Source organism: Morus notabilis, unplaced genomic scaffold (assembly GCF_000414095.1).
Source record: "Morus notabilis unplaced genomic scaffold, ASM41409v2 Scaffold250, whole genome shotgun sequence".
NCBI classification, from domain to species: domain Eukaryota; kingdom Viridiplantae; phylum Streptophyta; class Magnoliopsida; order Rosales; family Moraceae; genus Morus; species Morus notabilis.
The window spans coordinates 1-27,867 of record NW_010358072.1 but is presented as its reverse complement, the minus strand read 5'-3'; the positions used below and the strand labels follow the sequence as shown (position 1 = coordinate 27,867).

At 34.7% G+C, this 27,867-nt stretch overlaps 4 protein-coding genes across 9 annotated transcripts; 3 read left to right on the top strand and 1 right to left on the bottom strand.

Annotated features, from left to right (window-relative positions):
* Window positions 1-376: 376 nt before the first annotated feature.
* Window positions 377-4,388, top strand: LOC21397574. Its single transcript, XM_010091622.2, has 2 exons — window positions 377-929; window positions 1,094-4,388. The coding sequence occupies exon 2, from the start codon at window positions 1,366-1,368 to the stop codon at window positions 4,210-4,212; it is 2,847 nt and encodes a 948-aa protein (XP_010089924.1). The 5' UTR covers window positions 377-929; window positions 1,094-1,365; the 3' UTR covers window positions 4,213-4,388.
* Window positions 4,389-8,359: 3,971 nt separating this feature from the next.
* LOC21397573 (B3 domain-containing protein Os01g0723500) lies at window positions 8,360-12,930 on the top strand. 5 transcript variants are annotated; one of them, XR_002901594.1, is made up of 8 exons: window positions 8,360-8,592; window positions 9,275-9,833; window positions 10,072-10,262; window positions 10,353-10,884; window positions 11,513-11,682; window positions 11,812-12,219; window positions 12,386-12,415; window positions 12,682-12,930. XR_002901594.1 is itself a non-coding variant. In XM_010091621.2 (6 exons), exons 1-6 carry the CDS (start codon window positions 8,503-8,505, stop codon window positions 12,139-12,141), a joined length of 1,872 nt encoding a protein of 623 aa, XP_010089923.1. In that variant the 5' UTR covers window positions 8,360-8,502; the 3' UTR covers window positions 12,142-12,930. The 5 variants fall into 5 exon arrangements, 1 of the variants encoding a protein (XP_010089923.1); XR_002901593.1 differs by having other exon boundaries at window positions 12,401-12,930; XR_002901592.1 differs by having other exon boundaries at window positions 12,386-12,930.
* A 7,355-nt stretch (window positions 12,931-20,285) lies between these two features.
* LOC21397572 (B3 domain-containing protein REM16) lies at window positions 20,286-23,233 on the top strand. Of its 2 annotated transcripts, none has more exons than XM_010091620.2 (5): window positions 20,286-20,419; window positions 20,869-20,989; window positions 21,407-21,980; window positions 22,228-22,412; window positions 22,591-23,233. In XM_010091620.2, the coding sequence occupies exons 2-5, from the start codon at window positions 20,894-20,896 to the stop codon at window positions 22,948-22,950; spliced, it is 1,215 nt and encodes a 404-aa protein (XP_010089922.1). In that variant the 5' UTR covers window positions 20,286-20,419; window positions 20,869-20,893; the 3' UTR covers window positions 22,951-23,233. The 2 variants fall into 2 exon arrangements, with proteins under 2 accessions (XP_010089922.1, XP_024017087.1); XM_024161319.1 differs by having other exon boundaries at window positions 20,866-20,989.
* Window positions 23,234-24,538: 1,305 nt separating this feature from the next.
* Window positions 24,539-27,372, bottom strand: LOC21397571 (transmembrane protein 147). Its single transcript, XM_010091619.2, has 7 exons — window positions 27,182-27,372; window positions 26,867-26,936; window positions 26,624-26,683; window positions 25,822-25,936; window positions 25,592-25,707; window positions 25,312-25,436; window positions 24,539-24,911 (listed from the first exon to the last, which is right to left on the bottom strand). Exons 1-7 carry the CDS (start codon window positions 27,256-27,258, stop codon window positions 24,788-24,790), a joined length of 687 nt encoding a protein of 228 aa, XP_010089921.1. The 5' UTR covers window positions 27,259-27,372; the 3' UTR covers window positions 24,539-24,787.
* Window positions 27,373-27,867: the final 495 nt, after the last annotated feature.

The window sequence follows — 27,867 nt, the reverse complement described above, 5'->3', positions numbered from 1 at the left end:
AAAAAAAAGACAATTCAAATTCTAATTTTATTTAAATTTATATTTTTTAAAATTTTAATTTTATTTAATTTTATTTAAATTACAATTTTAACTTAAATTATAACTCAAATTTAATTTAAAAATTACACAAAAAAAAACAACCCCAAATTTTTAAAAAAAAAAAACAGAAAGGAAGGGAGGTGGTGTATATTTAAAAAATTAAAAAAAAATATAATTTTAATTTTAATTTTATTTAAATTTATATTTTTTTAAATTTTAATTTTATTTAAATTACAATTTTAACTTAAATTATAACTCAAATTTAATTTAAAAATTACGCTAAAAAAAACAACCCCAAATTTTTTAAAAAAAAAAAACAGAAAGGAAGGGAGGTGGTGTAATGATGGCGAGAGAAGTGAGAGAAAGAGCAGAGCATTAAATGCAGACATGTTTGTATTGACTGTCGTAGTAAATGAGAAGACAAGGAAATAGATGAGATGGGTTTTGTGTAACTATTAACTCTCCAGAAAGAGAAAGAGAGAGAGGAAAAAAAAAAGAAAAAAAGAAGAAAATTGTGGTTGGTGTTAGATTACTGATAGTGGGCGAGGAGTTGTTGGAGAGCCTTCTGTGTAATCTGCTCGACTCTCGTGATTTTGTATTTATAATATCTCTCTCTCTGTTTCGTTACAAAAAAATTTTCATTTTTGTTTCTGAACTGGGTATTTTTTGCTTTGAATCTTTGGGGAATGCTGAATTCTTGATACCCAAGTTTTGGTTTTTGGAGGCGAAAAGAAAAGATGGGTCTTTGGTGGGGTTGAAAAGAAAGTGGGGTTTTGTTTATTTTAATGGAGATTTCCAAATTCGGATTGAAGATTAGCCCATTTCATACTAATTTATGAACTCTTCGAGAATGCTAAAAGTTTTGGGTTCTCTCTGATCGCATTTAAAAGGTACGTGCCTAATTAAGATGTTCTTTATTTATTCATTTATTTATTTTGTTTTTCTTCTTTTTCTCTTCTTAAAGACTGAGAGTTATTGATTTTACCAAAGTGTCCAGAGTCTAAATGGGAGAATCTTGTTTCTGCTGTTTGTTTTTTGATTTGAATACTTTTAGGTGGTAAAGTTAAATGCTTCCTCAACATGGCTGGCTAAAGTTTGCGGTGGGACTGAATCTATTAAAGCTCAGAATTTGATTTTCAAACCGAAAAAAAAAAAGCAAGAGTTTGATCTCTGCCTTTTGCTTTTCTCCATTTCATGGGTTTGAAACTGATTTCGCCTTTACTTGGGGTTAGGCTTCTTTGTACTTGGTTACAGACTAGTTTCTTTTAAGTGAGAAAGAGAGAAAGAGAGAGAAAGATAAGAACGCAACAAACAAGAGAAGCATTCATGCATCTTTCACTATGGAAGCCAATATCTCACTGTGCGGCTCTAATAATGGAGAAGAAGACAAGAAGGGGAGACGGTTCTGGTTTGACCGAGGACGGCAGGAGAAGATCAAAGCCCTCAATTCTCCGCCAATTGCAAGAAAACAAGCTCAGGGAGGCTCTTGAGGAGGCATCCGAAGACGGGTCTCTAGTGAAATCCCAAGACATCGATTCCGAGACCCCGAATCAAGATGACAACAACCCAAACAGCAGAAGCTTTGGGCGGTCTAGGTCTCTTGCGAGACTCCATGCCCAGAAGGAGTTTCTCCGCGCCACCGCGCTCGCCGCCGACCGAATCTTCTCGTCGGAGGACTCAATTCCCAGTCTCAATGATGCCTTCTCCAAGTTCCTCACAATGTACCCCAAGTTTCAATCTTCCGAGAAGATTGATTACTTGAGATCAGACGAGTATGGCCATCTTTTCGAGACCTTTGCAAAGGTATGTCTTGATTACTGTGGCTTTGGGCTGTTTTCATATCTTCAGACTCAGCAATATTGGGAGTCATCAGCATTTACTTTGTCTGAGATAACTGCGAATTTGAGTAACCATGCTTTGTATGGAGGTGCTGAGAAAGGCACTGCGGAACATGATATTAAGACTAGGATTATGGACTATTTGAACATCCCTGAGAATGAATATGGCCTTGTTTTTACTGTTAGTAGAGGGTCTGCCTTTAAATTGCTTGCTGAGTCTTACCCTTTTCAAACGAATAAGAAGTTGTTGACGATGTTCGACCACGAGAGCCAGTCTGTGAGTTGGATGGCTCAGAGTGCGAAAGAGAAAGGCGCCAAGGTTCAAAGTGCCTGGTTTAAATGGCCAACCTTGAAGCTTTGCTCTAGGGAGCTGAGAAAGCAAATTACAAACAAGAGGAGGAGGAAGAAGGATTCTGCCGTCGGGCTTTTCGTATTTCCCGTTCAGTCTAGAGTAACCGGGGCCAAGTACTCGTACCAGTGGATGGCACTAGCTCAACAAAATAACTGGCATGTGTTGCTTGATGCTGGTTCATTGGGTCCTAAAGACATGGATTCACTTGGGCTTTCTCTATTCCGGCCAGATTTTATTATCACTTCGTTTTATAGAGTATTTGGCTCTGACCCAACTGGATTTGGCTGCCTTCTGATTAAGAAATCTGTTATGGGAAGTCTGCAAAGTCAAGGTGGGTGTACCGGGTCTGGAATGGTGAGGATTGTACCAGTTTTCCCGCAGTACCTTAGTGATTCCATTGATGGTCTCGATGTTTTAGCTGGAATTGAGAATGATACAGTCAATGGTAATGAGGAATTGTTGCCTGAAACGCAAGGGGGGTCTCAGATGCCCGCCTTTTCGGGTGTCTTCACTTCCAACCAGGTTAGGGATGTGTTTGAGACAGAGATGGATCAGGATAACAGCTCAGATAGGGATGGGGCGAGTACCATATTTGAGGAGGCTGATAACATCTCAGTTGGAGAGGTTATGAAGAGTCCAATTTTCAGCGAGGACGAGTCATCGGATAACTCTTTCTGGATTGATTTGGGTCAGAGTCCATTTGGGTCGGATAATTCTGGCCAATTGATGAAACAGAAATCAGGGTCACCCTTGCCGCCGTCATGGTTTTCTAGGAGGAAAGCTAGGCGTGACTCTCCGAAGGCAACAGCAAAAATGCCAAAAAGCCCATTGTATGATGACAGGAGGGTGAATCTTAGACCGAATGAAGATCCCATTATGTCTTTTGATGCAGCTGTATTGTCAGTGTCACAGGAGGCTGACCGTATTAAAGGGATTCCCGAAGAGGAGCAGTTGGAAGAAACCGAAAGACGATATGCAGGGGAGATTCAAGATGAACCTGAAGCCAGAGCACACTCGACTCCAGCGCATTCCAAGTTAAGTTCTGGTGACGATGGATTCAGGCCAGAGAACCAGTCTTCTATTCAGCAAAGTACTCTTGACAGGTCCTTAACATCCGAAATTTGCCAAGAATCCAAGGATAGTGCTATAAGGAGAGAAACAGAAGGCGAGTTCAGATTGTTGGGAAGAAGGGAAACAAATAGATTTGCTGGTGGTAGGTTTTTTGGTTTGGAAGAGAGTGACCAGGATGCAAGCATGGGAAGCAGGATATCCTTCAGCATAGAAGACAGTCGCAGAGGAAACTTGAGTCGTACGCTGGAGCCCGGGGAAACATCTCTTACCAACCCAGGAGATTACGACTCAATGAGTGACAGCGAGTATGGCGATGAGCAAGAGTGGGGGAGGAGGGAGCCCGAGATTATCTGCCGGCATCTTGATCACATCAACATGTTGGGTCTGAACAAGACTACCCTTAGACTTCGGTATCTCATCAATTGGCTTGTTACCTCTCTACTTCAACTTCGGTTACCCGACAGTTCAAATGAAAACGTTGGATTGCCTCTTGTGCAAATATATGGACCTAAGATCAAGTACGAAAGAGGTGCTGCTGTGGCTTTCAATGTGAGAGATTGCAGCGGAAGAGGAGGGCTAATTCACCCGGAAGTTGTACAGAAGTTGGCTGAGAAAAATGGCATTTCTCTCGGCATTGGCATACTTAGTCATGTACGAGTAGTAGATAGCCCAAAACAGCAATGTGGAGCTTGGGACCTTCAAGACACATCTTTGTGCAAGCCAATGGCTAATGGCAGGCAAGATGGAAAGGGAGCGTTCTTTCGCGTAGAAGTCGTTACTGCGTCGCTCAGTTTTCTAACCAACTTTGAGGATGTCTATAAGATGTGGGCTTTCGTCGCCAAGTTTCTTGATCCTTCTTTTGTTGAAGTTGGGGATGGATTATCCACAGTCCCTGAAGATTCAGAATCCTAAGAGTGGGATTTTTCAGACCGGATGGTTTTTTTATCTGCCATTGATCTGTCCATTTGGCTATACCTTGTGAGCAGAAGGATTTATTTGTTTATTCTTGCTTCTTTTTCATCTTCGAATGTATTTTTTGTCATCACTTGTATTTGTAGAGTTTGCCTAAATAGTCAAAACATATCAGTTTAGAGAGTTACATGAATGAAACTCCAAATTAAACTAAAATGGTTTTGGATTGTGAATGCATCTTCCACTATTGTCAACACATTTACCGCTCCCAAAAATACCAAAAAGTAATTAAAAAAACCGAGAAGAAAAGAAGAAAGAAATCCAAAGTCTTCTCTCCCACATATTATATATACTATACTATACTATTTCTGCATATTGTTGGAAATCTATTATTTTTGTAGCACTGGAACACTAAGCACAATGGAGATACCACACGACATACGATGACTTTGAGAAGGGGAAAAAAATAACAAATAACAAATATAAATAAACTTATATTCTGGTACAGAAAAAAGAGAAATTGTCTGCTAATGGTTAGGTTGGCGTGTTGGTCCCATGAAAGAAGCAAGTCGTTGAGGGGGATAGCTTTAGAGATCATGTGGATTTACTAGTTAGGCATGTGGGTTTTGCATGAGTTTTGACTAGTCGATTTTCCCATCGAAAAATCTCTGTCGTAACATGGACCATCCATTTCCATTTTATCTTGTGCATAATACGAACAAATGTTGGAGAATCCCTTTTCTCGTTTTACTGTCTTATTATCTCGTTTTCGTTGCGTTCAAGGATATCCATCGTTGAATATTGTTTGATTCCTCTTTACCTTATTCATTTGACTTGTCTGCTATGTGTGTGTGTGTATGCAGACATATAGATACACATATTTGACTTGTCTGCTGTTCATATATAGACACATAGATATATATTAGTGGCCTTTGGTTTGTAGACTTATATGTTTGTATTGGGCTTGGATTATTAGGAGGCATCTTATCACTACCTAAACTTTCACTTTGAAGTAGACTAGGCATGCATGAGGGGACAAAGGGCAACGAGGAAAATCGATTCAAAGCAATTTGAAAATGAAATGCCACTACTACCCACTAAAACCAACCAAATATTCAACTGATTGGCTATAAGATTACGAGCCAATTTAGACCAAACTTGCATGCAAAATCCAAATGCAGGCAAAGTTAGTTGGCTAAGATGGCCCATTTGGTTCTTGGAAAACGTTGTTGATGGCAAACAAGCGCTCTCCTAGGTCTTTTCGAGTCCAAGATAATAATATTATTATTATTATTATTATTTTGTGTGTAGAAACTGACTTAAGTGTATTATGGAGGGACTATTCTCAGTGGAATGGTCTTTTTTCCACTCTGCATGACTTCTACGTCTTACCAAACGCATGAGAGCTACAATTACTAGATGCATAATGTAATTCTATTTTTCACCAACGTGAAAGTAGCAGCATGTACAAAAACTTTTTACAATTTATACGATGTAACATTTTACCAAACGGGTCCTACTTATGTCTTCTTGTAATCTGATTTGTACTTGTTGCTTTCACTGTTATCAACGATGAATTTTACAGTTTTTTCCCCCCCCCGCTAAAAAGGTTGTTTGCTTATCAGGTGATTATGCATCTACTAATGTGGCTGCGATAAGGCAATTGGCATGATGCTTTGTACTTGTTGCTTTCACTGTTATCAACGATGAATTTTACAGTTTTTTTTCCCCCCCGCTAAAAGGGTTGTTTGCTTATCAGGTGATTATGCATCTACTAATGTGGCTGCGATAAGGCAATTGGCATGATGAGACTACTTTCGTTGAAGTGTTGGGAAATTAAGGAAAATAAAATAAAATAAAAGGAGTAAAAATCACACTACATAGCATGTTTATATGAGTGGAGTTGAAATATAACTACTTATTTGAAATATTTTATTTTTATTTTTAGTTGTATTTATACCATAAGAGGCAATGCGAATCATGGAAGGCTTGGACTCGGTGGGCTTTTTTACGGGCTTGATAGTTTTGGACTCAAACCCTTGACGACGACTCCCATTCCCCAAGTCATGTTTTTAATTTTTTTATATAACAATTTTACACTTTTTCTTGCTATTTTTCCTTTCCTTTTGATAAATCTTGAATATTTTAGGATTTATCAAGGTAGAATCACTAGAAAAAGAATAGTACAAATTTTAAAGGTAAATTCTAGATATACCTAATAAATTCAGAATTTACCAACTTTATATTACTAGGGAAAAATATACAATTTTAATAGTAAATTTCGTATTAGGACGGAAAAAGTGAAAAATCTAATGCTAAATTATGGATATACTTAATAAATCTCGAATTTACCAAGTTCCTTATGGTAAATCTCGGATATACACGGTAAATTTTAGATTTACAGGATTTACCAAGTTCGTATTACTAGGCCGAATTTATGAGATTTATCAAGTTTGTATTACTAGAGAAAAAATAAAAAATCTAATGGTAAATCTTGGATATACCTGGTAAATCTCAGATTTACCAAGTTCATATTACTAGAGAAAAAGTGAAAAATCTAATGGTAAATCATAAATATACCTGATAAATCTCAGATTTATCAAGTTCGTATTACTAGGAAAAAATTAAAAAATATAATGGTAAAAAAAGTAAAAAAATCTAATGGTAAAATTCCGATATACCTGATAAATCTCAAATTTATCAAGTTTGTATTATTAGGGAAACAGTAAAAAATCTAATTGTAAATTCCGTATTTACTTGTTAAATCCCGGATTTACCAAGTTTGTATTAATAGGAAAACAGTGAAAAATATAATGGTAAATCCCGGATATACTTGGTAAATCATGAATATACCAAGTTCATATTACTAGGAAAAAAGTGAAAAATATAATGGTAAATTTCGGATATAAACGGTAAATTCAGGATTTACTAAGTTCGTATTAGTAGGGGAAAAAACACTACAAATTCTAATAGTAATCCCGAATTTACCAAGTTTGTATTAATAGAGAAAAAGTGAAAAATCTAATGGTAAATCTCATATATAAACGGTAAATTCAAAATTTATCAATAGGGTATTTTTAAAATTTTAGCTGGTTGTAAATCCAGATTTATATTACATTAGCCTATATATTAACTTTTTTAAATATTGACCTATCAATTTTAATTTATTTTAAATCTTGGCCTACTTACCTCAATCTCTCTAAAATTAATGAGTAATAATGACAAATATCATTTTAAAGTGCACGAGTTAAGATTTTTAACTTTTACTTTGAATTCTTAACTTTTTTAGGTAAATAATTACATTAATAAAATAGTATTTATCAATAGAAAGAATTAAGGCATCGTTCACTTTGCAGATTTGAGTTTTCAATTCGAGCTGAGATGTGACATTTTCTGAAAGCTTTTCACTGTAGTAAAAAAAGTTAGATGTGACATTTTCTGAGAATTTTTTACTGTATAAACCTAAAACTGAAAACTCGAATCAGTAAAATGAATAAGGTTTAAATGTCCAATTTCATACACCCTTAAAAATAAATTCTCTATTTTTTAAAAATTAATTGCAAATGAACAAATCAAATACAACATGAGTCTCCTCATTCAACCGGATTTTTTTCTTTTTGGTAGAAACATTACTCAACGGAAAAATTTTGAGAAATAATATTTCTGAAATATTCATAAAAAAAAATTATAAATATTTCAGACTTATTTAATTTATTAATTTAAATTTTTAATTTAAATTAAAATATAATTTTATATAAAATTTTTTTATTATAATAAAAAATTAAATATGATAAATTTTATAAATTTTTTATTATAGTAAAACTCAAATCGATCCCCTTCATATTTGTACTTGTATAATAAATGGATCAATGTATCTCTCTTATCAAGGGTAATTACATGTGGCGTTGTCAGGCATAAACTCCAACTCTCACGCGCTTAAACCCCAGTGTAGATGCGACCGACGCACACTAAACTGCGTGGCCGTAAAAACGAAGCGTAACCAAGAGTGCGTGTCAACACGCTCCTTTTAATGATGAAGCTGTAGTAGTTTCCAAACCAGCTACACTCAGCGATCGCTTTAATTTCGATTTTCTTTTATTTATGAAGAAAAACCAGAAAATATAAAATAAAAAGAAAGTCTCGGCTTTGGATTTTGATCATCATCTCCCTAAATATTTTTCGTTCTTTTATTTTATTTTTTCTGTCGAAGAATATTTTCTCGAGAAAATGCTGAGCGGTGTTTGATTCGAAATCAGGTCTGAGTGAGAAAAAGGTCAAATTGTCGTTTTCATGGAAATAGTAGAAGCTCGGAAGATGTCGAGTGGAAGAAGACCTCACTTCTTTGCGTTTTATTCTGCTAATCTGAGCTCAGAACGACTGGTAATTTTTTTCTCCATTACTCTTTAATTTCTCATTCTTTCTTGGTTCATTTCGTTTTTCTAACTATTCTTTTCTTTTCCTTTTCCGAGCAATCGGATGAAATTAGGGTTTGTGAGAAATATTTGCTATTGGGTTTGGGTTGTAAGGTTAAAAACCATACACAGTAGCAAGTAGATAGAGATAATTATTTAATTACTTTTTTTTTTGTTTTTGTTTTTGTTTTTTGGTTCTAGTTCTCTATACCTCTTAGTTTGCATGCTTTTAGAATGGAAGATCAAAGTTGTGAAATTGATGATGCCAAAGCAGAAAAGAAGCCATTGTTTATCTTTTCGTCACTAAAAAACCAAAACTCTCAACGGACATTCTGAATTTCTTGTTCCGGAAAGCTATTTTGGAAGTAACCTAGCAATAGTTTAGCCTCTAATCATGGATTTGCCGACTGCAAGGAGTTTGGACATTTTGCTAGAGTTTAGAGTTTTGGGTATGCGCCAAAATGAAGTGCAATTTAAGTTTCATTTGTGCTCAATGTTGTGGGGTTTTATCAAAATTTCGTTTTTTTTTTTTTTTTTTTTTTTTTTTTTTTTTTTTTTTTTTATAAAACGAAATGTGACTATGTCTTATCAGTACTTTGGTGGAATACCTGTTGCATTGTCGGAGGGTGACCCATTGAAATCTGTCGCAGAAAATCCCAACAAAGTTCATGAAACGCATGGAAGGCAAAACATCTGGTTCGGTTTCGCTAGAGGGTCCTAGCGGGAACACATGGCAGGTTGACTTGGTTCAGCAGAATGGTGATTTGTTCCTTCATTATGGATGGCCAGCATTTGTGAGAGATCATTTTGTAGAGTGTGGTGACTTCTTGATCTTTAGATATGATGGTGACTTGCATTTTACTGTGCAAGTTTTTGATCAAAGTGCATGTGAGAAAGAAGCGGCATTTCTTTCTGAATGCAATCAGGATATTTCTGATAAAAATTTGAGGCAGAAAAGAGAAAGGGGGGACTGTATGTCCTCTTCAGATAAAATCGTTCAAGGTGTCTTAAAGAAAATGAGAGAGAGCTCTTCTCAGCTCTATTCGGAACGTATACACTTATGTGGTGAGAAAGTATGCCATTGTGATGGGGTGCTTGCGACTAAAACATGTGAACAAGCAAATTTCTCCATAGATTCCCACCAATGTGCCAGTTCACCAAAGAGTTATGCCTTGCCCTCCCAATCAGAAAATTGCAATGAGAAGCCAGGTAAAGGAGCTAAAATGTTCTCTAGGATTTTGTAAAATTATTATCTGTTTTTCCCAAAAAAATATGTTTAAATAGTCACCAGACAGTGCTGCTACTTTTCATGTAGCGTGAGTTTTGAGAGTTAGCCAAAGTGGAAAGGATTAGAAGCAGTGTGTTAAAATGGTTTTTTTTTTTTTTTTTTTTTTTTTTAAATTTTTTTTTTTTTTTTGTTTGTTTAAATTTATTTATTTTATTGCAGCTTTGGATATTGTGCTATTCAAAACAAAGGCCATTCAGAATATAAGCGGCAAAGGAGACAGTTTTAATGTTAATGGTAGAGTCTGTGTGCAGATGACTGCAGCACATGAAGCGGCCCAATCATTTACTTCCTGTTTCCCTTTTTTCATGAGAACAATGAAAAGTTTCAACGTCAGTGGTTCATATACTCTGGTGGGTTTTCCCTTTGTTTAATTCCTGTTTTTAGTTTTTTAAACGGGGCATTTTGGTTATTGTCCATGTGTTATTCAAATTGTTTCACAGAACATACCCTATCAATTTTCAATGGCTCATCTTCCAAATTGCAAAGTAAAGATTGTCCTTCAGAATTTGAAGGGAGAAAGTTGGACCGTGAATTCAGTGCCATCTACTAGAGTTCATACAAGTCATACACTCTGCGGAGGATGGATGGCCTTTGTTCGTTATAATGACATCAAAATTGGAGACATCTGTATTTTTGAACTCGTGGGTGAGTGTGAATTTCGTGTGCACATTCTTGGGGTTGGAAAGGAAGGGGTGGACTACCAAAGTGGAAAGGTTTCTTCTAATAGACTGGGCGCTGGGCATGGTGTCACATCACATAAGAGTTTCAAAGCTGTGCCAAAGAAAATGAGGGGGAACTCTTCTAAGGTTCATATGAAAAGCATAAAGATGCTAGATGTATCCGATAAAAAAGTTTCGAAGAAGCTTCTAGAGGCTGCCTTCCCAAATGATGCCAAGAAACATGGTAACACGTCAAAAGCTTTAACTAAAGTTGCACTTTGCTCTCAGTCAAAAGCGGTGAATAAAAAGTTGGGTAAGGTCTCCAACTATCTGCTCAGATAATGCCTCAGATTAGAGTTTTGTTTTGTTTGTGTTTACATTCGTTCTGAAATGAACTTTGAGAGGTTGCCATGGCCATCCTAGGGAAAAAGCGAAGTGCCAAAGGGGTATACCCTTTTTCATAGGATAGAACATTCTTTCAGCTTTGGTTATAGTAACTCATGGTACTAAATTACATGAACTTATTTATAGAAATGGGTGATTATTTAAATATGTCTTTTAGTTTTAATTTTTCGTAATTTATCCCTCTGTTTTAAAAAACTATAACGGTGTCCTTTGAATGCGTGGAATACTTTTCAAAAACTATTTAAGGGATTTTTTTGCCCTATTTTCTAGTTTTCCACAAAGTGCACAATGGAAGAAATTAAAATAAAAATTTCAAATCCAAAGGATACCTTTGTAGTTCGGATAACAGAGAAATAAATTGAGGAAAAAAATAAAAGTAGTAGGTATTATTTATGTAATCAACCTTTAAACACATAATAAGAAGAAAGTTGATGCATAATGGGCTTATGAGGGTAACAATGTGGCAGCAAAGGTGATGAATAATTGGACAGCTACTATATTTGACACATCGGTTTCTGAACTGTAAATGGTGACAGTTGTTCACAGGTCAAGAGGTATTGAAGATGAACTAGGCTCGCAAGCTAGAAGTGGGTTGAGAATGATGTTAGCACTTGACGAAGAACGAGTAGCTCGATCTTTCACTTCTTGTTTCCCCAATTTCGTTAAGATCATGAAAAAGTTCAACATTAGCGGTTCTTATACCTTGGTGAGTCCTTCAGAACGTGAGCAGTTCATATTGTATGTGGGCATCGATTCTCTTTATTTTTTGTTGGTTAGCAAACTCCTGCTCTGAAGATAAATACATCCTTTCACTTTTCATTTTTGTGTCATGCAGAAAATTCCTTACCAGTTTTCTATAGCGCATCTCCCTAACTACAAAACTGAGGTTGTCCTTCGTAACTCAAAAGGAGAGTGTTGGACTGTGAATTCTGTTCCAGACTCAAAAGGGCGACTCATGCACACCTTTTGTGGGGGTTGGATGGCCTTTGTTCGTGCAAATGATGTGAAGATTGGAGATATCTGCATTTTTGAACTAGTTGGCAAATTTGAAATGCGTGTACATATATCCACGGTGGGACAAAGAGGGCTTGACTATCAAGGTGGTGAAGTAACGCCTAATGAGCTAGCTCTTATTTCAGCTGCCAACAATCGACTTTCTTTGTGACATGTATGTTCTACTAGTAGAAGCAGTATCCTTTCTGACACATGATAACAGGTCAACCTTCACCGAGAATACGTTGTGGTGAGCTTTGCTCTTGACACAATATTTCTTCCTGAAATTTGTATGCAGTTGCCCCCATGATTTTAGTTTAGCTTCTGCCTAACTTGCGGCTTTTGCTGACTAAAATTTTATCTATGCTGGGTGGTATATCTTCTGCCATCATTCCTCTCTATGGTGCATATGAAAGGTGATCAAACTTCAGTGGACAGGAATTATGGTGAGCTTTGCTATGTGCAGCTTTCTTCTTGTGATTTGGTTGCATGTGTATGTCTTTTTAGTTTCTGCGTAACTTACTAGTTATCACGTTGCTGGATTCTCGTTGTGCCGGGCGGAAGTAGTGGAAGCTTCTGCCCAAATTTTGAAGTGAAACGCTCGTAAATAACCGCAGAACTCTTCGTTGCTCTTGGATTTCCCTGTTCAACTTTAATATTTGACTATAACCTAAAATTAAATTTCTTCTTAGTAATTTAGTTCTGGTTATAGGTAATACTTTCATGCAGCAGGATATGCCGGTAACGAGTCCAGTGATGCTAACTTTCTGATAATCATTTTGGTTGTTGTTATTACTATAAGTGAAGTTTCATCATCTGTAAATATTGCAGTGTCAGGACTTCTAATACCATTGGTGGATAAATGTAACGAATATCAGGAATTATTTTCTATTGCAGCTCTGTTCAGTTGATCAAGTGCGTAACTGCGCTTACTCATCTTATAAAGTGAGTTTTAGGGAGACAAAAGAATTTTTTATTTTTATTTTTATTTTTTTTTAAACAAAATTGCAGTTTAAATGGAGGTTATTGATCTTGATCTGCGTAAGCCGTGGGCGCTAACAAGCAACTGTTGTGTGTAGCGCGACTTGGCTTGCATCTTTCTTTTTTTCTCGTCTTTAAAAAAAAAAAATCAAATTCCTCAAAAAAAAAAAAAAAATTTTCTCAATTACCCAAATCAGTACTCTTCTTTGAAAGAGGGGTAAATTTTAGGACAAATTTTATAAATTTTACCTGAATTTTGTTACTTGTGTTAACATATCCTTAAATTTTAAAATGTGATTGTTGTGCCTTTTGAACTTTGTTATTTGTGTAAATATGCTCTTTGAAGTTAACTCTATTAAGTTTTTTAAAGGAAATATTTATAAATGTCACATGAATTGTCACTTCTGTCAATATGCGCCCTGAACTTTAAATTGTACATGTTTTGTTCCGCGAACTATGATGTCTCTAATTTTTTCCTCTCCCTCTTGATTCTATTAGTTTTTTGTACAGAAATGTTGATATGACTATTAAATTACTAATTATTTATGATATTTTGGGTTTATTGAATGTCTTCTCCTTTAAAAATGTTAGTTAAGCACTAGTTCTCAAAACATTAATTGGAGGCAACAAAGAGGGAAAAAATAATGGGCAAATCTGTATAATGTAATGGATTTTGTTAGTTTTTTTCCTTAATATTTCACCTAGATACAAATGCTTGACATAAAACATGTTTATGCTTTATACATATATAGCATTTTTAAATTTAATTGCGTCTAGGTCATTTATTTTATTGTACCTTTTAAAAAAAAATCAACACGAACTTTAAGAAACCCATTAACTTAACAAACTTTAATGGTAAAATATTATAGATAAATAGCAATTTAATGGTCATATCAATATTTTTATTTAAAAAAATAGTAGAGTTAAGAGGGAGAAAAGTTAGAGATATATCATAGTTTGGGGTACAAAACATGTACATTTTAAAGTTTATGGGCCATATTGACACAATTGACAAAGTTCAAGGGGTGTTTATAAATATTATCGTTAAAAACATAACGGAGTTAACTTCAGGGGACATGTTGACACAAGTGACAAAGTTCAAGAGGCACAACATGTACATTTTAAAGTTCATGGGGCATGTTGACACAAGTAATAAAGTTCAGTGAGAATTTATAAAATTTGTTCTAAATTCTATAAAAGATCTGCTGTGAAATATTTAGACCCCTCTATGAATAAAGAGGAAAGGAGACGATACCCTTTTAGAGTGCATGTGTAGGATATCTATTCTTTATTTTTTATTAATAACCTTTTTAGTCAAATAATTATATTCGTAAAAGGGTATTAATTAAGAATGATGGATAAAAATTTAAACCAACGTACTTTTAAGAGTAAATTCTGTAATTTTCTCATAAATAATAAATTTTTCATTCATTTCGCACATTTGAGTTGAGAATTTGAATTAAAAAATAAATTTATATGAAAGAAATATTGTGACAGAAATAATTGAATTTAAAATTCTATGAAAATAAATATTATAATAAAAATTTGAGTTCTAATTTCGAAATGGCCGGAAGAGGTTACTTTATTTGGCATGGTGAAAACTCTGAAAGGATGGATGCAGTCGGGTGCAGGGAGGAATTAAAGAAGACTAACAAGGGGAAATCGTTTGTATGACACAATTTTAAATGGGAAAGTCGATTATATAAAATTCAAATCTACATGATCCATATATAATAACAAATTAGTACTGTCTCATTCTTTTTTTTTTTAAATAATAATTTTTTGTTATTCCCTTTTTCAACCAAAATGGGTGAAGGAAGCGTTTTAGGGCTTGTTCAGATACGTTTTTGAGTTATGGTGACTTGAGTATAGTTCTTGAGTTGAGTTTGAGTTATAACTTGAGTTGAAATTATAACTTAAGCTTGTGTTTGACTGTGTACATTTGAGTTATGATTTGAGATGAGAATCTTTTTGAGTTTGTGTTTGTTTGTACTAAGACTTGAGTTGTGAATAGTACATAGATTTTTTTTTCTTTTTTGATTTTATTAGATTTTATGCAATTGAATGAGTAATTGGAATTAAATAACAATTCTAAAAAAAAGGTAATCCGGTAATTTTAAAAATTTAAGAATAAAAGTGAGTCATCCATAAGTGTCAATATGTTTTAACAACAAAGTAGGCCTTTTTATTCATTAAAAAAAATTTAAAAATCATAAAAAAATACAAACCGATCAGTTTCCATTACAATAGACTGCAACGAGACAATAAGAAAGTAGAAAGGTTATAACATAATTATACAGACACCTTGTAAGATCATCTCGTACAAGGATAAATTGTTATCAATATTCGTCAGTGCAGGTTGGTTTTTTCTCAATTGGATCCTAACTAAGACCAGTAGCAGTTCGTAATAGGAACTCCGTGTTGAATGTTTTCTTCAACCGTCCAGCTTTTTGACTAACTTTGTCCCAATTAAGTGGGACGTTAAAATGGGTACTTAGCTCGCTCGCCCATTGTGTATATTTGTCACGATTGGGTGTGGTACTAGCGGAGTTCAACAAATTGAACTCACTGAGACGCCTGAGCAATTGTTCCTTAGCTTCGAGGCTCCAATTTACATCTCTATCTCTCATTTTGGCCATCTACCTATTGACATATCTAACATGGCAGCAATACGTATGCACATAGCATATGAAATTCATGTTATAATAACACATTTTTTAACAGCAGGCTCATAAATGTGTAATGGCCCTTATCGTCCCTTTATGGAGCATTATCCTAGACTATGACATAGTTTGCTACCAAGGTTTAGCATCACTTTAGCATAATATAAAGTTCTCACTTTACTTTAAATAAACCAATTCTCCATATAAGGTGACTTATGAACATAGTTTATACACCAATATGCCAAGAATTTTTGTATAAACCGGCAACCAACAATTATCACACCATTGAAAATCACTCGACATAAGAATCCACGGCCTCCAAACACATATTAATCATGGCATTTAAATTTCATACCATAAGCAGCCATGTATATATTTTTGATGTAAGGAATGTGTGGTGGCCTTAAGGTTCCACGTATGGAGCAAACTTCACAGGCAATGACAATTACGCTACTAAGGTTTAGCTAACTTTGACATATTGGTGGGGATAGCCGTTAGAGTGAAGCAAAGCATACTTACCAAGAAGGAGTTTTGAACCGAAAAGGTTTAACAATATGCCAAGCGAAATGGTATACACCGGCAACACATTATTGTCATAACTTTAAATATCACTCGACATAAGGAAATAGGCTATAATACACAAATTAAACATCATAACCACGGTGTATATGTACCTGAAAGTACAGTAAAAAATTGAACTATCACATAGCAGTACTTTCACCTAAATCAAACACAAAAGGCACCCAAAACATTAACATATAAACTCACATTCTCGGCGAAGAGATAACGGCATTACATTTCAGTGTTAAAATGAAGAGATCCATAAAAATTGTGGGCTAGCAATCGTATAAACTATGTACAAAACGTTGTTTTGCTCCACAGTACGTGCAAAACAGCTTACTACCAAAATAAGAACAGCTTACCTCCACACTGCAAAAAATAAGTGTTCGGGTTTGGCTCTCCAAGGTTCTCTGATCAATATTAGTTTCTAGCCTATGTTTGAACGTATTGTATTAGTTGATTGGTTTGAGGTCTCGATTCTATGTATAGAAATAGTGAACATTAATGAAAATGTTTCCCTGCACATTTCACTTAATTTCTTACAACAACTCTCAATTTTAACTGCCTATTATTATCTGCATATATATATATTACTAAACAATATTATTTCTACCTACAAGAAGCCCAATTTCAAAACAGACCCTTTAATAGCTTTATTATAAGAGTAGATCAACCTCAAGAAAAAGACCCATTAATGGCACAAAACAAAGTCTAACCAGCAACCAACCAACATCAATCCTTCTCAGCCATATGAATATTATGACGTGAATTTCCCTAAAGTTCTGGTTATGCTCTCAAATTCATGTACTGAAAAGAGATTTGCTAAATATCAAAATTAATCAAAGCATTAGTTTCGAGAGTTACCGAATTTAAGCCTACGGAGGAGCAACTTTGATGTGCCTGGAGATTCCAAAAACGCGAGGAAGGGATAGAGTGTCTTAGGTACCGCCGACGGCAATGGCAGGGGAAGGAGAAAGAATACCATCGCCAAGGGAGAGCAGTAGGACGTGAGCTCCTCCTTCTATATCGAACTACGAGGGTTGCCCACGAACCGATCGGTTCCGCCCAAAGTTCCTCGTTTTGAAGGGGAAACGAAACACTGCATATCAAGCCCCAAATTTGGGGGCTAGGGTTTCTGAAGCTGAGATTGGGAGAAATCAGTTGGTTGCAATGAATTGTGGGCGAGAACTTTGAATAGTTATTACTAGGGGTGTAAATCGGCCGGGTAGGGTAGGATTGAGCCGAAAAATTGAGCCTACCCGATCAATGCGGGTTGAGAAAATTTTGGGCCGCGACACTCTCTTAAGTCTACAAACCCGCAACCTTTCGGGTGACCTCGGGTAGAGTCAGGTTACTCGGGTTGGTGAAAACTAATTTTAATCTATGACTTCATCAATTTTAATCTAAGAGGCTCTTATATGCAACTAAATGATAAAATACTATTGTAGTAAATGAGTAGTAAATGAGCAATAAATGATATATGTAAATACTATTGTAGTAAATAATTACGCAACAAAATTGCGGCATAATAAATATAAAGACTAATAACTCATACTGGCTGAAAATACTTTGCATCTTCTCCCCAAATGTAAGCATGGCCGAACCTTTCCAATTATCACAATATGCATAAAGCAAGAGTGATCTCAAGGATCACATGATCACTTTTTAGTCAATTAATCTGTGCTTGTTACGTAAGAAATCATTATCAAACAGAACATGTCTTTCCTTCAATAGGGGGTCTAAATGCAAGGTGAACAATTAAAACACTCACTTTGAAATCAAACACTTCTAATATAAATAAAGAATGTCCTAATTCAACAACTATGGCATACAAACATTTTTTGCACAAACCATGAATCCAAAACATAAATAAGTTAACAGTTTAAAAGCATAAAGTCCATAAACTTATGAAAGTAAGAATTTGAAGTGTTGGACATTGTTTTACCTACTTTAAACATGTTCGGCCGGGTAGGGTTACCTCGGGTTCATGTAACCCCACCCCGCGCCCCTACCCGTGCAGTGCGGGTTAGGCATAATTAAAATTAGAAATTAAATAAAAATTGGAAACCCGTGATTTTTGAGTAGGGTCGGTTCGGCTCGGTCGGGTTCGGAGTGATTTCTTACAGCCCTAGTTATTCCATGAAGGAGCAGACCCACGCATCTAAGGTAGTGTAGAAAGAAGAGCGCAATCAGCGCGATGGTGAGCATGAAGCGCAGATGGGTGAGAAGAATCTCTCAAGAATCTGCACTGTAGAAATGCAGAGATGCAACTCGAGTAGCAGGGGCTAAGCAGAACTCAAGAAACGGTAGGTAACTCGAATTAATTTTTGAGTTATGTTTTGAGTTCTGCAATGTCGAACCCAAACTTAAATAAAAAAGTCACTCGAGTGGGCCTTTCTTGAGTGAGTTATAGTAAACGAACATGGCCTTAATTCCTCATATTTTCCTAGTTTTTCACTTTTTAATATCTCTCCATAATTAGATTTCATTTCGCAGAAAATCCATCAAGTTGTAACAAAAAAAAAAAAGAAAAGAAAAGAAAAGAAAAAAAAGCCAACGAATGGCTGCGAAAAAGCTCAAAAATCAACAGCTGATCTATGCAAAACTGCAAATATTTTAAGGCATAAACTAATATTTTGGTAAAAAAAAAAAAGAAAAGAAAAAAGAAAAGCACCCAACCAGGTTGAGATTAATCGCGACAACCAAAAGGTCGTGTACTAGTACGGCCTCTTTCTTACTCCTAAGTTCTGACCGTCAGTCTGAGCTCAAGCTGTAAAAGAACAATTTTTTTTAATTTAAAAAAAAGAGCAAAAGAAGTCGCCATTCACCAACAAGAACAATATGCAAGAGGAATGAAATTTAGGAATCGGAATTAATTTTATGTATATTTATTTTTATTTTGAAATAAGAGTGAAAATGTATGGTTTCACACTAATTTGAGGTTGAGGAATAAAATTGATACTCCTCTCATTCCTCGTTAGATTGACACTCTCAATTTTAATAGTAAGCGTTAATTACGATTTTATCTTTAATTCTACTAATAAATTTGTGAATAGAAAAGTAAAAAGTAAAAAATTAAAAATCTCTTAATTTATTTTAACGTCTCTCGTATCTATTTATTCACTTTCTCTGATATTTTTTTTTCTTTTCTTTCTTTCTTATTAGTGCCATGGACGAATTCATACCAATGCAAATAATTAAATGAAACGAAGATATCATGCTTATAATTTGATTTTTGTGTTATGCCGATTGCTTTCATTTTTCAATCTATATCTTAAGTTGATTTATGTTTTCTATATCCATTTATTTCACCGATTCGAGTTTAGAATTCAAGTTTTGCTACAGTAAAAAGCTCTCAGAAATAGTTATATCTAACTTTTTTGCTACAGTAAAAAGCTCTCACATAAAGTCATATCTCAACTCGAATTAAAAACTCGAATCAGCGAACTAAATGAGCCTTTTGATTTTTGTGTTATGCCTATTGCTTTCATTTTTCAATCTATATCTTAAGCTGATTTCTATTTTCTATAATATGCAATACAATGTTAAATCTAATTTTATATGTTGATAATGTATAGTAACTATGTCTCAATTTTAGCACGAAAGAAGAGAGTGATTAACAAAATATAATTACTAATTAGTTATCCTAATTTAGATGATTAATTAGGTGTGATTAAAAATCTAATTACTAATTAGTTATCTGAATATTAAGATAGTTAGCTTAATATACAATTTTTTTTAAAGTTTAATACATACAAATCTACTGAAAGGATAGATAAGTAAATTTATAATAATTTATTTTGATTTTGGTGATTAAAAATCTAATTACTAATTAGTTATCTGAATATTAAGATAGTTAGTTTAATATATAATTTTTTTTAAAGTTTAATACATAAAAATCTACTGAAAGAATAGGTAAGTAAATTTATAATAATTTATTTTAATTTTGAACGGAAGTAAACATATGAATAAGATTGACATTGATTCTAACTCCAATTCATAAAACCTAAATAAACATTATTCTAATTGTGATTATTGTCCACTCCGAATTATATCTATTCCGATTACTTAAACATGTCATTAACTCTAACTGGCCTGTTTAGCAAAAATCACTTGCCTATTCTTTCTTCATAATCGGTAGTTCGGTACTTCCGAGAGTGAGACCTTAAAAAGAGCGTCAGTTTTCTTTTCAGAGGTAAAAGCTCTCGGATTTGGAGTAATTCTTCTTCCATTTTCACAACTCTTGTAAGTGTACGATAATATGGGCATAACACAATTAGTTCTTATTTCTTTTTCGCAAAAAAAAAAAAAAAAAAAAAAAAGAATCAGCAACCACAACAAGACCCAGCAATGTTTTTTTTTGTTTTTGTTTTTTTGTTTATGGAGAATTAGAGATCACTCTATTCTGTTGCTCTCAATTCTCATCCTTATCAAGGCTTTTTTTTTTTTTTTTCCTTTTTTTTAATAAATTTGAAGATGAACCCTTCTAATTCTTAATCCTGATACTTCCCTTTTCCTCTCTCTCAGTTTAGCTACGACCTTTTTCTTTTTATATTTTTGTCGTCGAGGTATATTTAGATCTCAACGACATTGGTTTGATTTATCGTGTTTGGCTTTGTTATCACCAACTCTTTTGTTTGCTTGCCTTTGATTTTTTTGGCTCAAAGTTTGGGGTTTTAACTTGAGATCAGCAGATTCTTAAGAACGGGAGAACCGCGCATGGAGGGCTCAAAATGGGAAGAATATATCTATTGGGCCCATTTTAAACACATCCATTTTTCTCAGTTTCTGCTCGATGATTTTCATCAGCAGCTGGTAAATTTTATTTTCCCTTTCTTTCTTTCTTTTTATTTTACTTTGCACGTCAGTATGAAAACTGTATAAGGCGTCTAAAGATAATCTACTTGGAACTAATATCGTTGAGGTTTTTGTGTTCTGGGTTTAACATATTGCAAAACCAGAAACGATAAACGTGATTGTATTCTGGGTTTAAGAATTTTCACTTTAAAACATGATTTCACTACCAATCTACCGTGCTCTTTTATGGACTCAGCTGGATTTTGTTTATACAACTTTTATGATTTCAGTTTTTTAGAATTGGTATTCTCACATTTTAGAAAATTCTTATATTAGCTAATTCTAACATCATTTGCTTTTTTGTTGCTTTCAAAGGTTGGATTTTCTTCCCAAGGCCTCATTCTTATTTCTGATTGTTTGTGGTTAAAATTGCAGGCCATCCCTAAAAAGTTTTCTGAGAAAAAGAAATTGCCTGATTCTGTGACCCTTAAAGGTCCTGGTGGTGGTATGTGGAAGGTAGGATTGACGACCGTGGGCAATTCCATGTTCTTTAAACATGGTTGGCAAGAGTTTGTGAATGATCATTTTTTGGTGGAGAATGATTTATTGGTCTTCAGATACAATGGGGAGTCACTTTTCGAGGTTTTGATATTTGATGGGCACAGTTTGTGTGAGAAGGAGGTAACATATTTTGTGAAGAAGCATGAGAATAGTAAAACTGATAATGGTGGTAGACTGACGAAGAGGAAATTGAGGGAAACGTCTTGCGATGAAATCAACAATGCGTGTTCAGAGAATGTTGTATGCGCTTCACCTGAAAAGTCTAGGGATGATGACATTATCGTGTTACCGTCAGAAGAGCAAGTCATCACCCTGAGTACAAACAATAAAGGTCGCAAAAAGCTTACTGCTGTTCGCCCCCTTAGGAGCTGCCGCAGTGCAACAATAAATGAATCTTCTCCTTGCGATGTGCAAGTGCAAGTGCAAGTGCAACCGGTGACCAAATCTGGTATTTATTTGCTTACATTTCATGATTGCACCCATTTCCTACTAATAATTTACAAATATTTTCCTTTTTAGGCAGTTTTTTGACTTCAACTTCTGTAGTAAGCAAATTTGCTTGATTGGTTTACTTAAAACTCGTGGTTGTACCAACAATGTTCAAAACATGTGATTGTTAGTATGGAAAGTATAGAGCCTTTGTTGCTTTGCGAGAATGCAGTTAACCTTGTTAATTTGATTTGCCAATGATTTAGACGCTGAACATACGCCGACCAGAAGAAGGGGATATAGCATGCAGTATGTCTCCAATAGAAGGCCCATAACTGAAGATGAGAAAGACCGTGCCATGAAGTTGGCTGAAGCAGAAATCTCAGAATCAAATAATGAGGGCTTACTTGTAGTCATGAAACCTACATATGTGTACAAGAGATTCTATGTGGTAAACTTTTATTTCCCATGTATTTTTACCTTGCACAGGATCTTCAAAATTGTACGTCTTCACTACTCACCTTCCCTGTTTTCAGCATTAGCAAAGCAAAAAATATAAATGTTGCAACTTTAGTTCCTTTACTGTTGGGTCTCTAATTTTGTTCATATTTATTATGTTTTCTGATCAGTTCCTCCCTTCGGACTGGGTGGCAAAATATATCTCTCTGGAAAATCAAGACCTATTTCTACGGTTTGGGGAGAGAGAGTGGCGTACCAGGTTTAACTACAACCAAGTACGCAGTTGCGCGGGACTTACTTCTGGTTGGAAGCACTTTGCCGTGGACAACAACTTGGAACACTTTGATGTCTGTGTTTTCGAACCCGGTAGTCCTGTGAACAACTCCTTTTGCCTGGATGTCAAAATTTTCCGGGTTGTCCCAGAGGTTGCTCTTCTAACTCCAGTTGGTTCTCCAACATCAGGCAAGCGTGGAAGAAAATCAAGCAAGATTGTCGAGATTGAGAATGATGAATTGCTCGAAGCAGATTAATCGGGAGTGTCAAGTGAGCAACCAGCTTTGTAATGTTCTAGTGGACTGGTTTGCAGCTGTTGTAACTTTGCTTACTCGTGCTTGCTTGCTTGCGGTACTCAAGATTATTAACTAATTAAGTACTGTTGTTCTTTTAATCTTAACTAGTTAGTATGTAGTATGTATTATGGAAACAAGTTATAGAATCTGTTTCTGCATTAAAAATCTTGAGCATCATCTAAATGGAACAGGTAATCAGGTCTTTATCTTACGCTATGAATTAGTATAATCTGGTAGGTTGAAATTGTTAGTGACATTTATTTTCGATTTATAGAGGAACTTCGCCTATTGACTATTGAGGTAGCGGTTGATTTACTCTATTTGAGTGCTGAGAGGCAGATTAAGTTGCAAGACTTGCGCACATTCTTTGTCCAAGTGGGCAAAGTAAAACCATTAGTGCATGATAATGTCCCCTTTATAGCTGAAGTAATTAGATGAAGTGTCCATTTTAAAAATTTTTATATTTCTCGCAACATTAAAATGCTATCAACTTCTTTAAAATCAATGAATTGTGATTCTTGTTTCATCGTTTTTGAATGTATGAATTTTTTTTATTATTTTATTATTTTTTTTCGTCATCTTTAGTTAGCTGCAATGAATAATTTTCATTTTAAAACTGGTTAATTTTACATCATTATTTTGGGAGTTAATGGTGTATTTAATTAGATAGAGTTAATTCTATAAATGGTCATTTAGGTTTATACTCAATTGCACTTTAGTCCTTGTCTTTTTAAATATCACACAGATAGTCTCTGAGGTTTTATTCTGTTTCAGTTTTGGTCCTTCCATCAACTAAGGGTTAAAATTTGATGAAATATGTGTAAATTAGAGTCTAAAATTAGAAACAGTTAAAATTTTAGGTATATTTGTGGAAATTAACTTTTTAATTTTTTGTATTATTTATCTCTAAACTTTATATGTTTCCAATTTAGTCTATAATTTATATAAATTTCGTTAAATATTTAATACTAAGATAATAAAAGGACCGAAAGAAATAGTATAAAATCTCCGGGACCAACTGTGCAACGTTTGAAAAATTAAAGACTAAAATGAAATTGAGGTAAAACTTCAAAAACTATTTGTGAGATTATCCACACTGGGGCTCCGAGATTTTTCTCTCATCTTTCTTCTTTTCTCTTTTTGTTGTTTGCATTGCATCCATTTCCAGTGATGATCTTCTCGCTTTCTCGTTACGTATTGATATCTACAGGCTTTGGAATCCTACTAGTCCTATTAGTTCGCGCGCACATAGACACACACACACACACATATAGTCTCGGACCTTTTTTTTTTTTTCGCTGGCGATTGTGTGCGGTGTTTACAAGATGTGATTCTGATCTCTAAACAAAATAAATCGGTGTGATAATTCGATTTTGGAACCCAACTAAACAGTCGCAGGCAAATTGCAAATGGCCACACCGAGCAATCAGCAATGGCCCATGGATTTCTGTTTTCAGTTCCATTTTAGCTCATCAATAATAACGTTTTCGATCGCAGAGGGTAAACAGAGAGTCAATTGCCTTGCTACTAAGCAACAAAAGTTGACAAATTCCTGATAAGGTTCTCTCACTAGTAGTACTGCTTTATATCAAGTCACAACGGAGAAAAATAAAAATTGTATCTAAGCTTGTACATGTCAAGGAGCCTGTTCATCCTACACAAAATTTTGGAAATTCAAAGTGAACCATAGCAATATTCCAAAAAAAAAAAAAAAACTTTTGATTTAACTGAGACAACCACACCCTTTCTTGATTTGATTAAAGAATCCGATCCTAGGGGCAATCGATAACGGTATTCCTCATGTAGAGGGTCTCTGACACGCAGAAAAGAGCTGCCAACTGATGAAAGCCATCACTAGAGAAGTGAAGAGTTCAAAGCCAACCACCTTTGGTAGGTGCCACCCCAGACCTCGCCTCAGATAACTGCATAAACAATAATTAGAAAACATATTTAAGAAACATTCCTACAAAAAAAAAAAAAAAACCTAAATAAATAAATGAATAGAACAACATCATATAAGAGACGACACTAATATTCTGCCCACGAGAGCCATAATCAAAGGAACGCTACAACAAAGACGAGGGCAATTGTCTTCTTATATCCAACATACTTGAATCTGCGTGCCTATTCATGTTTATACCAAGAACACATCATAGTGGCAAATAAAAAAACATGCCCATACATGGTTACCACAATTCACAAAGGAAAAAAGGACACAGGCTATTAAATGAATCATCATTCGACATTTGTATTGAGACAGTGGCATAGATAAAAGCAAAGGTAATAGCTATGACAAAGTTAACAATGGTAGAAATGCCAAACCTTGTGATGGATGGCATGGTTGCAACAATTCCTGCACATAAGTATATAATAGGAATTAAAGTCTTGGGCTTGTTTTTCCGTAGCCACATCAAAGAACCTAAAGCAGCAAGGGATATGCTCAACACCTGAATAAGAAAGAAGCAAAAATCTGATAGGTTATCTCACTCTAAAATATATCTAACAAATGCAACTTAACTAACAAAAATAATAGTACTTGCGTACAGTTCCAAACTCTATAAACTTAATATTAAAAGTCAAAACAAGAAGAAAATAAGTTTACCAAATTAGCATTCGCTTCAAGGCCTTGCAAAATGTAATCCCAAGTGAATTCCAACCCTCTAGCACCCACCCAAAGAGGTGCCAATCTGTGCAGGACAGAATCAGCAAAGGCCCATCCTGCCAAGTGCCAACAAGGGAACAGCCGCCACAAATGTTAGAAATATGCTCCCCAACAAAAATATCATAGAACATGCAATAATTTCTTTACAGAATTCATCAGGTCTTCCTCACCTAGTCCCACTGCTTGAAACTTATGATTTTGGGAGATGTTCCTATGTGTCAATTGAGTCAGCGCAAAGTAAAGGCCAGCAACGTCTACAAAACCAATTAACGCTTTCAATAATTCCTGCAAATAAAGAGACAAGATTAGACAGATGTAACTCCAACTAAAGCTCCATGAATTGATTTCTATGCGATTGAAGCTCCTTCTGAACAAAAGAAGTTACGGAAGAGCATTATTTTTGCATGCAAATAGAAGCCTTTTTAAAGGAACCCTTCAACAACTTATCCTGTCAACAGTCACACGTTCACCGTGTAATATTTCACTTCATTTCCATTGTTCAATCCTCCATTGGACTACATATGAAGTATCATGGTGAATGCGTAATGAGAATCAATATCTGAATTTGTGGTGTCTTGATAGAGAAAACTAAACAAGAGTTCAAGCATTCAAGGCCCTCTAAGAGGCTATACCTTTCACCACTATGTTCTCTTTCAAACAGAAACAAATCATTAGATCCACATAAATGGGTAATAGCGCATATTTAAAACACATAGCAAGACGTCTTATCTCTTGTTCCATTCTATAACGATACTTTTCGGACACACCATCCACCCTATTGAAAAATAATCTTTCAACAACCATTAACAATACTATCTGACCATCCAACTTGTTATATCAAATTTCATGTCAACCGTTGAAAACTAACTCAAATAAAAACGCATAAAGCTGTGGTATCAAACTAAAACGGCCCATATAGAAGCATATAAGAAGTATAATGCAAATAATCTAAGCAAACATAAACTGAATTACCTGATAAGGATCAAAGCTGTCAGTCTCAGATACCTTCAGAAACGTAGCAAGACATACAAGCTGTAATTACCCACACACAAAAAAAAAAGTTACTACATAAAAGGAGTAATGTAGAAACGATATAAAAATCATTGAAAGAAAGTAAGTTTTCTAAATAAGAAAATCATTTAAAGGAAAAAAAAAAGTCGTAGCATAGCGGTAGTATTTATTAAAGAATATAAAGTATTAACGATGAAAACCAACCTTGACTAAAGCTGTTCCGAGATAAACAATAGCAGCTTTAATGGAGGTACCGAGAGTATCATACTCGGATCTGCAATCGAACAATACTTGTTAAATCAGAGAGAATCCAAATTTCGGAAACTCGAATTAACAGATAGAAATTGCACAGGAACAAAATTAACAATTAGATTGAAGAATTTAGTTTTCCAATTGATTTAGGGTTTAGTAGAGAGACGTGAAAATGAGATTGAAGATCTCAAAAGATCTGCGAAAAGATCTGTAACAGGAAAAAGAGATTTGGAAATTCAGAAAAAGAAGAGAGAAAGAGAGACATACAGAGGAGTGGCGGAATAGTAGACGGCGTGAGGGCCGAACGTCAGAATCGCACAATTGAAGAAGTGAAACATCGTCATTCTCTCTCTCTAAAGAAGAACGACGAGAGAGAGTTGGGAGTGTAGAACGATACACACTGTTATTTGAGTATTTGTTAACTCTGCTCTATTTGCTACATGTTTATTGTAATTTGTAAGTGGATCAAACAATGTTAATGGATTTTTCTTAATGGAGTTTCCGTAGTAGGCCCCCTAAATATGAATTATTAATAATTTTTTATTTTTAAATAGTTAGATGTATATCAAAATATTTATTATATATATTTTTTAATTTAATATAATTTTGATTAAATTAAACAGTTAAAAATTGAGATTATCAGTATTTTGGACTATCAGGAAAAAAAATTTTCAAGAGACTCAAAGAAAATGATTTAAAAAATTGTTTTTGCTGATATTGATATTAGTATGGGTATTTTTAGATTTTTATAAGTACGAGTATTTTAGAAAGAGTAACTAGTTGGAAAAAACATTCTCAAAAAAAGTTACAAAAAAACATGTTATTCTCAAAAAAGAAAAAATGGTGTTCATTTGTAGACGAAATGTGGTTTATATTTGAAAATTCAGACCATCGACGGAATCACAATTCAAGTTTTTGCTACGAAAATTTGGCTAAAATAACCGAGTAAAAAA